The sequence below is a fragment of the Tetrao urogallus genome, assembly GCF_951394365.1.
Source record: "Tetrao urogallus genome assembly, chromosome: 3".
NCBI lineage: Eukaryota > Metazoa > Chordata > Aves > Galliformes > Phasianidae > Tetrao > Tetrao urogallus.
Genome location: NC_136815.1, coordinates 68,640,118 through 68,652,294, shown reverse-complemented (window position 1 = coordinate 68,652,294; position 12,177 = coordinate 68,640,118). Strand labels below are relative to the sequence as shown.

General features: G+C 36.8%; 1 protein-coding gene across 1 annotated transcript in view; it reads left to right on the top strand.

The window, feature by feature from the left end:
- The window catches only part of SEMA5A (semaphorin 5A), a gene marked incomplete at both ends in the record, with an annotated part of 216,220 nt that overhangs the window by 96,197 nt on the left and 107,846 nt on the right, over positions 1-12,177 (top strand). Inside the window, 3 exons of the mRNA XM_079533089.1 lie at positions 3,599-3,884; positions 7,210-7,345; positions 10,968-11,172. Coding sequence (XP_079389215.1) covers positions 3,599-3,884; positions 7,210-7,345; positions 10,968-11,172 — 627 coding nt within the window. The remainder of the gene's footprint in view (positions 1-3,598; positions 3,885-7,209; positions 7,346-10,967; positions 11,173-12,177) is intronic.

The following is a 12,177-nucleotide window of genomic DNA, read 5'->3' as shown; positions in this document are numbered from 1 at the left end:
AATAATCTAACGGGAAACATTGCCTCTTCTTAGTAAGTGCCTTTTTATTAAAAACAGAGACTGTGTAGGTTTGTCCTCAACCTTTGGAAAAACATTATTTCTGACTGAAGCGCTATGTTGACTTTGTGTGGTTTGGTCATCTTTTTGTGATAACTTACAAGAGTCTATGGGCAAAATTCCTTTCTTTGACAGAGTCTTGCTAGTTTAAGAAGGAAGTTACAGAGATTCCTGGACACTGCACTGTGCAAGCAAGCTTCAGAAACAGCATGCTGCATCAGTGTTTGCCCCGAGGCAGCAATAACTGGCACTGAAGTGTTACAGTACCTGGACTCACGTATCTGTGTAGTGTTGTTCCATGTTGTACATTGGCAAACCTTGTCATGCCGTTTTGATAAACTCTTTTTCTTGCTTTTCCAATTCTGTTGATTCTTTTTAGTTTGGGAACATCTACTAAGTCTCACACATCCATAAGTTATATGTTATATCCACACACACACACACATATATAAATATATATATATATGTATGTATAAACTGTAAAGATCATTTACAATAGTCATGACTTTATTACAGATTGACAGTCTCATGTTGATCCCTATTATCTGTATCCAGTGACATACCAGAATGCTATGCACTTGTTATCATTCATAGAAGAAATGCATTTACTCTTCCAGAACAAATGGAAATTTGCTCCTGCAAGTTCAGCAGGAAATAAAAGTAATTTCCTCTCCTGTATTAAAAACCTTTATAACAAGTCCTCCATGTCAACAAATAGCAGTTCACAGCACAATATTGGGAAACTTATAAACTAAATTTTCCTAGACAGGAATGTCATTTTTCCTTTCAAGCTTTGAAGTGATTCAGTTCATTTTTTTCCAAAGAGAAAATTAAATTAAAAAAAAAAAAAAAGCCTGACATGATAATCCCTCCAGATTCACAGAATTCCCTGAGGTAGCTCTGAGATAATAGTTTTTACAACTTTCAAGTGCAGGTCATATTTTCATTACTTCCTAATCAGTACAGTATATGCACAGGTGTTTGCAGATTATAGGGTATTTCTCAATTTTTAATCTTTGGAATACGAATACTAGTTTTTGTTTATACAAGAGCTATGATTATCAGTGCATATTTAAAATAGTTTTGTGCAAGATTTATGTGGGTTTTTCATGAATCTTAAAAACATTCTGAATGCATTTCATATCAATTTTATTCCTACAGGTTATAAACATTTTGTCAGTAATTAATTATTCTAACTGGGAGTGTTTCCCATAATGTTTTGGCCCTATGGTAAGATCTTCTTCTGCCAATGCAAAGACATTTTTTAGGCTATTGGACCTCCCTTGCGAAGCATCATAATCAGACCTGACTGTGAGGCAGGGCTTCTGTGTTTAGCAGTTGTACAGGATGTTCCTCTATGCAGATTGAATGGATACATTTGCCCAATAAGTAGAATCTTTTTGTTACTGACAAATTCTGCCCAAATATGTTTGTGCTCAATATGCAGAGCTGAGTCTTGGGAAAATGTGTTGTGTTATAGACAAATCTCAAGAAAGTGCTTTATAGGATCATAAGTAAAAGTTTTGAGTATGAGTGGGAGAGTTTCAAATGTCTACTCAGCTTCAGATATCTAGGAAGCTGTTGACCGTTGCTGACAAAAAGCCTTGGAGACTCTCAGACAGGACAGGAGTCTGTGTAACCTGGGAGCTGAGCTGTCTTTGGAGAAGTGTTCAAAATGCCAGCTTTCCTGCCCTTCTTCCTTCCTTTCCTTCCACTCAAAGCTTTGACAAGTTAGCAGTGTTCCTGTAAAATGCCAAGATTCAATCACAGCAGCTTTTTTCAATACGGTAAGGCAGTTAGTCAAATGTCCACCTATTAAACTTTTTTGGAGTTTTGCATTACAGTGGATGTTTTTAAATACAGATTGTTTTGTGCTTTGTTTTCCACTTTAGAATAAAATTAGTAACAAAACCAAAATTTTTACTTGTTTCTTGGAGGCACCAGGTTTTTTTGTAATGATTCCATGTGCAAGGGGTGCTCTTTTGGACAGACAGAGAGAGAGCTGGGCAGTAAGAAACCAGATAAGGTTTAACAAAAGCAAGTCTTGCATCTAGGGAGGAATAATTGCATGCACTGGTACAGGTTGGGGGATGACCTGCTGGAGAGGAGCTCTGCAGAGAGGGACCTGGGTGTCCTGGTGGACGACGGGTTGGCCATGAGCCAGCAGTGTGCCCTTGTGGCCAAAAGGGCCAATGGCATTCTGGGATGCATTAAAAAAAGCGTGGCCAGCAGGTCGAGGGAGGTGATCCTCCCCCTCTACTGTGCCCTGGTAAGGCCTCATCTGGAGTACTGCATCCAGTTCTGGGCTCCCCAGAACAAAAAAGACAGGGTTCTCTTGGAAAGAGTCCAGCGGAGGGCCACAAAGATGGTGAAGGGCCTGGAGCATCTCTCCTATGAGGAAAGGCTGAGTGAACTGGGTCTGTTCAGCCTTGGGAAGAGAAGACTGAGAGGGGACCTGATCCAGGTCTATAAATAAGGTGTGGGGGGCAGAGTGGTGAGGCCAGACTCCTTTCAGCAGCATGAGTAGACAAGACAAGGGGAAACGGCCAGAAACTGGAACATAGGAAGTTCCACACAAATGTGTGCAAGAGTTTCTTTACAGTGAGGGTGACGGAGCACTGGAACAGGCTGCCCAGGGAGGTGGTGGAGTCTCCTTCTCTGGAGATGTTCAAGACCTGCCTGGATGCCTACCTGTGTGACCTGGTGTAGGGAACCTGCTTTGGCAGGGGGGTTGGACTCCATGATCTCTGGAGGTCCCTTCCAACCCCTACGATTCTGTGATTCTTCTCCACAAAATCCATGTATCTAACATGTCTTTCTTACAAGAACTCATCAAGTTGTCAATCTCTCTTAAACTCATGCAGTCTTGTCAGTCCTAGTAATAGTTATGGAAAATGGGGTATAAGGTTATTGTCTTTGGTATCTACTCTTTCTTTCCTTTCAATAACTATAATCATACGTTGTTTCCTAGTTTGTTTCTTTATATGTTTTTTATTCTCTGATTTGTATCACTATTAGCTCCTTATATCATATATACCCCTTTTATCTACTTAGAAAATTTTTAAATGAGATAGAACTGAGGTGTTGTTACCTTACCATTGAATGCTGTCATTTAGAATTCTTTCTTCCCATTAAAGCCACTGAATATATTCTTAGTCACACTTAGTAACCATCCATTATTCTGGTAATCTAGAGTGGCATGGTGGCAAAGAAAAAACAGAGTTTAACATGAAAGATTGAAGTAGTTACACAGTAAGAATACATCCTGTCAGCATCGTGGAGAGGAAAAATTTGATGATGTTCTTGAAGGTAGACAACAGTGACCTGGGCCAAGTCTGCCCAGCACAGTTGCATGCCACAGGCACCCAGAGCAGAGAGCCCATTTAGCCCATGTTAAAGGGCCATGAAACAGCTAGTTCCCCACAAGGCCAATAAAAAGTATGTTTTTTGAAAAGTAATGTTTGAAGATAAACTTTCATGTCCATATGACTGCATCTATCACTGGTAGACAGTAAATAATATTTTATTTTGTTATTTTCAGAACCCAATTTTGTGTCATCTTATGACATTGGGAATTTCACCTACTTCTTCTTCCGAGAGAATGCAGTTGAACATGACTGTGGCAAAACAGTCTTCTCTCGTGCTGCTCGAGTCTGCAAAAATGATATTGGTGGCAAATTTGTGCTGGAGGATACCTGGACTACCTTCATGAAAGCTCGGCTGAACTGCTCTCGTCCTGGAGAAATTCCATTTTACTATAACGAACTGCAGAGCACGTTCTTCCTGCCAGAATTGGACTTGATCTATGGGATTTTTACCACTAATGTGTAAGTAAATTCCATGATATATTTTTTTGCTACTTACAAAAATAAAAAGTAAAGCTTCTGGGCTGTTCTCTGTTCTGTATTTGCCAAGTGAATACAGTAATTTCAAACTACTGTTTGCCTAGTCTTGTGGACAGATCTCAGCACCAAATGCATCCCATAGGAATTGCTGAAGGTGTATGGAAGGAGGGTACAATTCTTAATATTTCGTTACCTCATGGAGGCAGTTGTGTTATAAGACTATTATGTTGTCCTATTCATATATCTTAAGGCTATTCTGTCATCTTTTTTGTACGTTTTAAGGCTGTTTCATTCATTCTTACAAACACTTTTTCTTTACACATTATTTTCTGAGCGTAAATACATTACGTATTTATGAAATAAATATATTTTGTAATTATAATTTCACATTATCATAAAATTGACATGATGTAAGTTTACCATGTCAATAAGTGTTCACTTGACCCAAACAAATACAGAGAGATTCTCTTAAATTTTAGAAATCAGTCTTCACATACTCTTATTTGAGCTTTAGAATCAAACCAAAATTTTAATTTAATTTCAACTGGACCCATTATATCAACAAGACAAAATTTGAAATGGTATTGTTTAGTCTGTAAATTAAATATTGTGAATTACATAAAAGCTTTCTAGACTCTCAGCTCTGAAGTCAGAGTAGTTTAACTTTTAAGAAAGAAAGAGAACTTCGCCTTAGAAATGTGCAGTTACTTAAAATGTGATAAATAGTGTTTGCTTGTTGCTAAGTGCGAATAGCCCTTGAGTTGAGGCTGCACAACTCAGTGTTCACCTGTGTGAACAAGGTTGATGTTTTGGTTTCAGATTTTTTTGCCCACTTGCATCTTCTTGCTGCGTAGGTCATTTCTTCCTAGAATTTTAGAATTTTAAAATTGGGCATTTATCAGTGCTCCTTTCTAAATACTCAAATACCTACCTACTTCCTATAAATGTACATTACCTGGTTAGCAGCAGTCACAAATGAATGCCAGCAAGTTATGATACCTTAGTTGATTGCAGTGAGCATGAATTTGGGCCTTAGTTCATTTCTCATACTTTTGGTACAGCCTGATGTTGGCATATCAAAGATGTCTTACAGACTTTCATACCCTTTCCCTTTCAGCTCAGGCTGTGAGCATGGTTTGTGAGGGGCAGCTTGCATTAGGCTGTGACATTTCCTGACTCAAATGGTAATTTAAACTCTGTTCTTAGACTGCAGAAATGTACTGAAGCAAATTCTTCTTTTAAAAAGAGAATAGAAGAGATGTTGGGATTATTAGGAATAGGAAAATAAAAATTTGGTGCTGTTTAGTCTTTTTTTACTAGTTACCATGAAAAGCCAGTTCAGAAGAATTCTGTTCCAGAAAATCCTCAAGGCTTTGGCCATGGAAGCTTATCTCAGAATGACTATTGATTGTTTCCTGTGCTACAAATTCCACTTGCTCTGATGTTGCGTAAAATGGTCAGAGCTGCCATAATCTTTGAGAAGGAATCTGTAAGTGTAAGACTACCTTTGCTACGTGAAAGCAGGCAGCATTTGAAACTTTGCTGCTAGTTCTTTTTTCCTTAATAGTTTAGCATTCTACCTTGTCCAATAGGGGCGTACTATTCAAAGAGAAATTAATTACAACTGATATTTTTTTTGTTGTTGTTATTTTCCCATTCAAAATGTATTTGTTTCTGTCATCAAATATTATACATAAAATTTTGAATATTGTGGTAATCTTTTTGGAATTTTGATTACTTCCCCAAGTTGCATGTGTCTAACAGATATCTGCACAACCCATGTGATTTCAGCCCTAAAAGCTGATGATGAAGAAGCACTGGAGTTTCCCATGAGGGAGACCACCATATTCCTTCTGTAGATGTAGGCTCAGATACTACCAAACTACATTAAGCATTCTTCAATCTCAGCAGCTTCAGAATTGCAATGATTTTATTGTACACTAATGCTTATTTTTTGCATATATGTTGTGAATCATTCTGTGGGGGATGACCTGAAGCATTTCCATCAATAAGTATTGTGAGTCTTAGCAAAAACTACACAATTTATGGGTGGCTGTTAAGTCCATTGCAACTCTTGCTTCATAATGAAGCTGGTTTTGTTTCTTTCACACCATTTGAAAATGTACAATCATCAATCTGGTGACTTTTAAAGACTTAGAAAATTCGAGAAGATTCTGTATTGTTATAGTATTTGTTAGCTGCTATTAATGATAATTTATATATCTAGAATATTATCAAATCTGCTGATAACTGATTCTGCAGAAATTGTTAGCCTGAAACTTTATGATTTGGAGATTCTTTGAAATAAGCGTGACGAGCATAAATAAGAAAACTCGTCTTTCATCCTGCTGTTAAATCAATATCTCTTTTTTTTTCAGTTTTGAAAAGTTCTGTTAAGAATTGATTGCCTGGGGCTATTTTTTCTTCCCGTCATTTTGGAATTTTTATAGTAGGCTTGTGTAAAACACAGAAATAGTTTTAATAAATGAATAAATAAGAAGAATGTGATGTGGATCAATTTTTAGCAGTTTTACCTGCAGTACAAATATATACTATTGCCGCTACCTTTATTAACTATGCCCTTATCTCAAATTGTGGAAAAGTTTTTCAGGTTAAGACCTCTCTAAGTCACTGACTTATACTGTTTACAGTATGCAAAATTACTTTATTGTCTACCATATATCCAAGAGAAGAACAGAAAACTGTATTTATAGCCTGGCTGCTGTCTATTCTTGTAACATGAGATCTAGAAAGCATGAAGGCCAAGTTGTTTTCCCTTGATGTGTTTCTGGAATTTCAATTTTTTAAAATTTATTTTATTTTATTTTATTTTTTTCAGTAAAACATCATTTAGAAGATGGAACTTTTGTTCAGGTGTTTTACACAGGGGTTCCACAGGGTCCAGAAAAATAACATAAGCTGAAAATCCTTGATTCTTTGTACTGCCCAGAAGAAACGTTAATGGACCCTAAGAATAATTGTATCCTGTACATGGAAACTAGAAGAATGATGTCCTTGATACACGTGATTATATGTGGGAATAGTCTGGCCTTTCTATACTATACTAGAGAGTTCTGAGTTTCTCCCTCTCCCTCTCCCATGAGCTAATTGGCAAAGGTGACCAAAAATTTAAGTCCATTGTAAGCGTGTCGTGTATCTTTATCTTGAGATACCTTCTCCTTGTTGATCATATCCATTTTGTTAATTACTTGAAGGATTGAAGCATCAATAAAAGGAATTATTTATTTTTCAGCAAATTGAGTTTGTAATGTTATTATCCAAGTTAATATTTATATTTCTTTCACAGGAACAGCATAGCAGCCTCAGCAGTTTGTGTTTTCAACTTGAGTGCCATAACTCAGGCATTTAATGGACCTTTCAAGTACCAGGAAAACTCTCGCTCTGCTTGGCTTCCATATCCCAATCCTAATCCAAACTTTCAGGTACAGATATGAGAAAGATGATATGTATGTTGTTGTTGTTCTTGTTTTTCAGAATGTTGTGTAGTTCATAGTTACTAAGACCAGTTTTCCAGTACATTACAGCACAAGTCTTTAAAACTAAAAATAAATTTTAAAAAATGAAGAAAGCTTAAGAGTTCCCCCCAATTTCAGCATTGTTAATTTTGCCTTTTCACAAAATAATTTGGGTTGAAAAGTGATGTTCTTTCAAGAGTAGGAGGAAAAAAAGTCTTTACTTCAATCTTCTGTCATAACAAAACACAGCTATCTGTCAAGGCAACATTAATCTCTATCTCAAATATAATCAGATTGCTATTTTCTTTTGCACTATGTGCGTGCTATTACAATCAGGAAAGGAAACAGTATTTGACAGAAAAAAAAAGAAAAGAAAAAAAAAGAAGAGTAGTCCGTGTTACATATATTTCCCCATGAGGAGTTTGAGTAAAATAATTTGTGAAATTGTGTCCTCCTCATTTGAATTTATCAGCCTCGGGTCTTGTAATAATCTGTGGTTGGCTGACAGTATACAATGAATTAGTTCAAGGAGAGTCAATCACTGGAAATTTTTAACAAAAATAATGGAATACTTATGGTAAGCACATAGCCATTTGTTGTGACTTAGTCCTGGTAGGTAGATAAGCACCACACAGCTGCTCTCTCACTCCCTTTCTTCAATGAAACAGAGAGAGGAATGTATGATGATGAAAAGTTCATGGATTAAGACAAGGACAAGGAGATCACTCACCGATTACCATCACAGGCTAAACAAAGTCAGAATTGGGAGAGCATCTTAATTTAATGCCAACTACTAACAGACAAGAGCCATGAGAAACTGAAAGCAAATTAAAACCACCTTTCCCCATCCACCCTCTTCAACCTCCTTCTCCTGAGCAGGCCAGAGGAACAGGCAGTTGGGGCTGTGGTCAGTTCATAACATTTCATCTCTGCCGCTTGATCCTCCATGGTCACTCACTGCCTCTGCTCTGTGTGGTTTCCATGGGCTGCACGGGATGGCCTGCTGCTCCGTAGGCCTCTCCACTATTCTCAGTCTACGATTTCAGGAGTTCAACGCTGCTTCTTTAACAACCTTCCCCACCTTCTTGTTAAGGGCCATGAGATCTTTGTAGGCATAAAACAGAACCACCCACCAGGGACTACAGGTAGTTTTAGCTATTTCCTGATTTATGCAAACAGAGGAAAATAAGGAACTAAATGTGCTCTGAATTACAGGACAGAGCCTTGTTACTTTGAATTTGGTGCTATTGTCAAGTGGCAAAACACCATTTAATTAAGCCATATTGCAGAAGCAAGCTATATATGTTCATAACTTTTTGCATTTTGCAGAAACATTTATGTTGTTATAGTACTGACTTTAAGAGGGTCTAAGTAAGGCTGAACTTTTGGAAGAGGAATTCTGAAGAAAGGCTTGTTTGTAAACGTCTTACCTTCTTTCTAAGTGCAACTCCAGTGCAAGTCATTCATCTCTGCCTTTCAAACCTTTACTAATGCGTTAGTAATTATTGTGGGTGCATCCCATACAGAATGATATACACCAAAGAAGCTGGCTGTCTAACAGTGATGTTAAAAACAGTTTGAGACTGTACTGTACTGCCAGTGCTCATCTCTCGCTCCCAGTCCAGGCACAGAGGTGCTGAAATTCCTTGCTTGGGTAGTCTGGCTGATTTTAATATGGCTGGTACTTTCTTTATCAAATTTACAAGAAGAGCAGCAGTGGTTGTATAAGATCTCACAGAACAGTTTTGCAGGCCGGCGCTACTTTTAAGAGCTGTAACATGGCCTTTTAAAACGCAGTATTGAAGCCAATTCGTGTTAACTGATCTCTAGGTATCATTAGTGATGCCAAACTTCTGTTTTTTCACTGGTGCTATCTTTTATTCAGTTGAACTTTCTGTCAGATTTCTGGCTCTGTAAGCACAGTGCTGACATATACCAGAAGCTAGTCTAATGCACAGAGCTGGATGTAACCATTTTTGTGACTTTACAGTACTCTAGAATACGTATTGCATGGAGAGTGGATATGTACATTGGCTGAATGACTGATTTTCTTTCCCAAAATGAGTTCTTTTCTTTTGTAGCATGGTTATAGTAAAATACCTGAATTTCTGTTTGCGTAGTCTCTGAATTTGATTTATCCTCAGAGCATTCAGCTGCTCAGCATTAAGAAAGAGAAGCATGTGATTGTGAAGGAAGACTACTTCTGGGTGGTGATAGTTACATCAGACATTGTATTTCCAAGGCTGGGTTATATTAATTTAATATTTTCCAGATTGGAATACCACTGAAGTCCCAGTCTTAAAAACGCTGTTTCTCTCCAGAGCTCATTTTCTCTTTACACAGGACATTTTCCATTGTAAGACCAATGACAGTGTACTGTGAGCATTCTAGCTGGAATCTTTCTAGCTTGATATACTCAGAGAAGTTCTTCTTTGGCACAGTTGCTTAATTTTTTCACTGGCCTGACATGCAGGGTACTCACAAAGCAAAAAAAAAAAAAAAAAAAAAAAAAAAAAAAAGAAAATTTTTTCCTGTTGGTTAACTGTCTTGCCTCATCATAGGTTTTCTCATTAAGGAATTACTGATTTAAATTTTTTTTTTTTTTTTTTTTTTTTTTTTTTTTTTTAAGGTTGTGTATTTGGAGTGATTGCTTAATTTCAGATTGATAACATGTCAATGATAAAAAAATAACTGGTATAATTTTGCAGACAGTTTTATTTAGTTCATGCTGCAATTCATAGTACCATTTATGACATAGTAGAACAGAGTAAAAGATATGACTAGAATATCTCTTTCACATCAATATTTGATAAATATACTGAAGTAATGTTTTACTTTTCTGATGCAATAATATTTAAATGAACATGGAAATGTTTGCATACTCACATGGGCTCAGCATCTATCTCCTGTCCTCAGTTAACTGAAGACCTAAACAGAAAGATGTTAAAATCAATTATTGCTTACTTTGCTTTGCTTATTTATGCTTGGACTTTTTTTCTGCACTCAAAAATTAGTACAGGTTCCTGATATATGTGATCAATTTCAAAGAAAAAGTATCTTGGCAATGGATAACATTTGTAGTTTGATTTATAGTGAGAGCTCTGCATGGTCCATTTTTGGCTAAATGCAGAGTCTGAAGAAGTTTATAGAACTGTACATAAAGCTGTGTGTTGGGATTTCTATCAGACTGCCTGTGGTAGGCCATGGGATTTCATATGAAAATTTGTAATGCCTTTAGCATTGTGTCTGTGTAAGTTCTGAAGAAAAATAGTCTGAAATTTTTGATGACAGCTTTTCTCTTTCCTTCTCTGCGAATGTAAGTTAGAACCAAATATTCCTACAGCACACCTGTGCTCATTCTGATGCCCTTTCATCTTGTTTGGATTTAGGGAATACCCTTAGTACTGTCTCAGGGAGGTGGAGCTTCCTCAGCCATTGTGTGGACACACTGATCAACACCAGAAAATGACCTTAATGTGGAATTAAGAAGTATATCTATGATACGGTTTTAGTATTTATATTCTTGTGCTGTAATTCGGAGAGTTTTGATTCTGTTGAGGCATATGGTAATGTTATTTTGTGTTTTCAGTGTGGCACCGTGGACCAGGGTTTGTATGTGAACCTAACTGAGAGAAATCTTCAGGATGCTCAAAAATTCTTCTTAATGCATGAGGTCGTCCAACCAGTTATTCCAATTCCGTACTTCATGGAAGACAACAGCCGATTTTCTCATGTGGTTGTGGATGTTGTGCAGGGCAAGGACATGCTCTTCCATATCATTTATCTTGCCACAGGTATGAACTTTGTGTTACTGTAACAACTGCAGAAGTTTGAGGTCTCTGAAGTTTTCATGGTCTGCAAATCAGTTTTGGAATATGTATAGCACCTTGAATAGGTTGGTGGTTTTGTGTGGTTTTTGTTGTTGTTTTGTTTTGGGTTTTTTTTGTGATTTTTTTTTTGGGGGGGGGGGGACAGCATTAACTCTGCCTTCTATATTTTACAAGCAGAACAGTCCAGCAGTTTGCAGCATCTTTCTTTATATTATATTTTGAATTCAGATGTTGGTCTGTGTTTTCTATTCTCCTTTGAAGGCATAATGTCTACATGCTATCAAGAAAATGAATGGCTGGAAATTCCACAAACATGAATTTACAAGTTTCTCTTTCATCCTTTGCATGTAATTCAGGGTACATTCTCACTCAAGGTTCATATGTTGTTTTAAAATCCTTTGAGGTAGAAGGAACTCAAATAGTAAATGCAATTACTACTATTGCTATTTCTGACTCTTCTGCTCAAAAATATTTTATTATCTTTCCTTTTTGTTACACATTTAAGTTATCCATTCCTAAGCAATTCTGCACTCTGTGTTATTGTTTTTCCATTTATAGATAACTCATCTAATCTCTAGCAATGAAAGAAAAATAGTCTTACATCTAAAATTGTCTTGGTTAGAAGTATTACTTTCTAGATTCAAAAATTCATTTAAGCTTCTGAAAAACACTGAAGCTGTTAAACTGTTTTTGCCAAACAAGGATGTCCCTGAGATGGAAATATTAGATTAAAGCAACATGTTTACAGCCTCAAGACAAAAAACTTACTTCTCAAATACTTAGTTGGGGATAGCTCATCTAAGGAATGGTAGTGTGCATTTTTGATTTTGTAGTGAGTAGGCACTAAATATGGAAAATTTAAAGAAGGGCTCAGTTAATCAACAGGAGAAAAAAGATTGCAAGCAGCAAGTTATTTGATCCTGCAATCAATGAAGTGAATTTCAAATTTGTCATCAGTTCAGTAGAAAC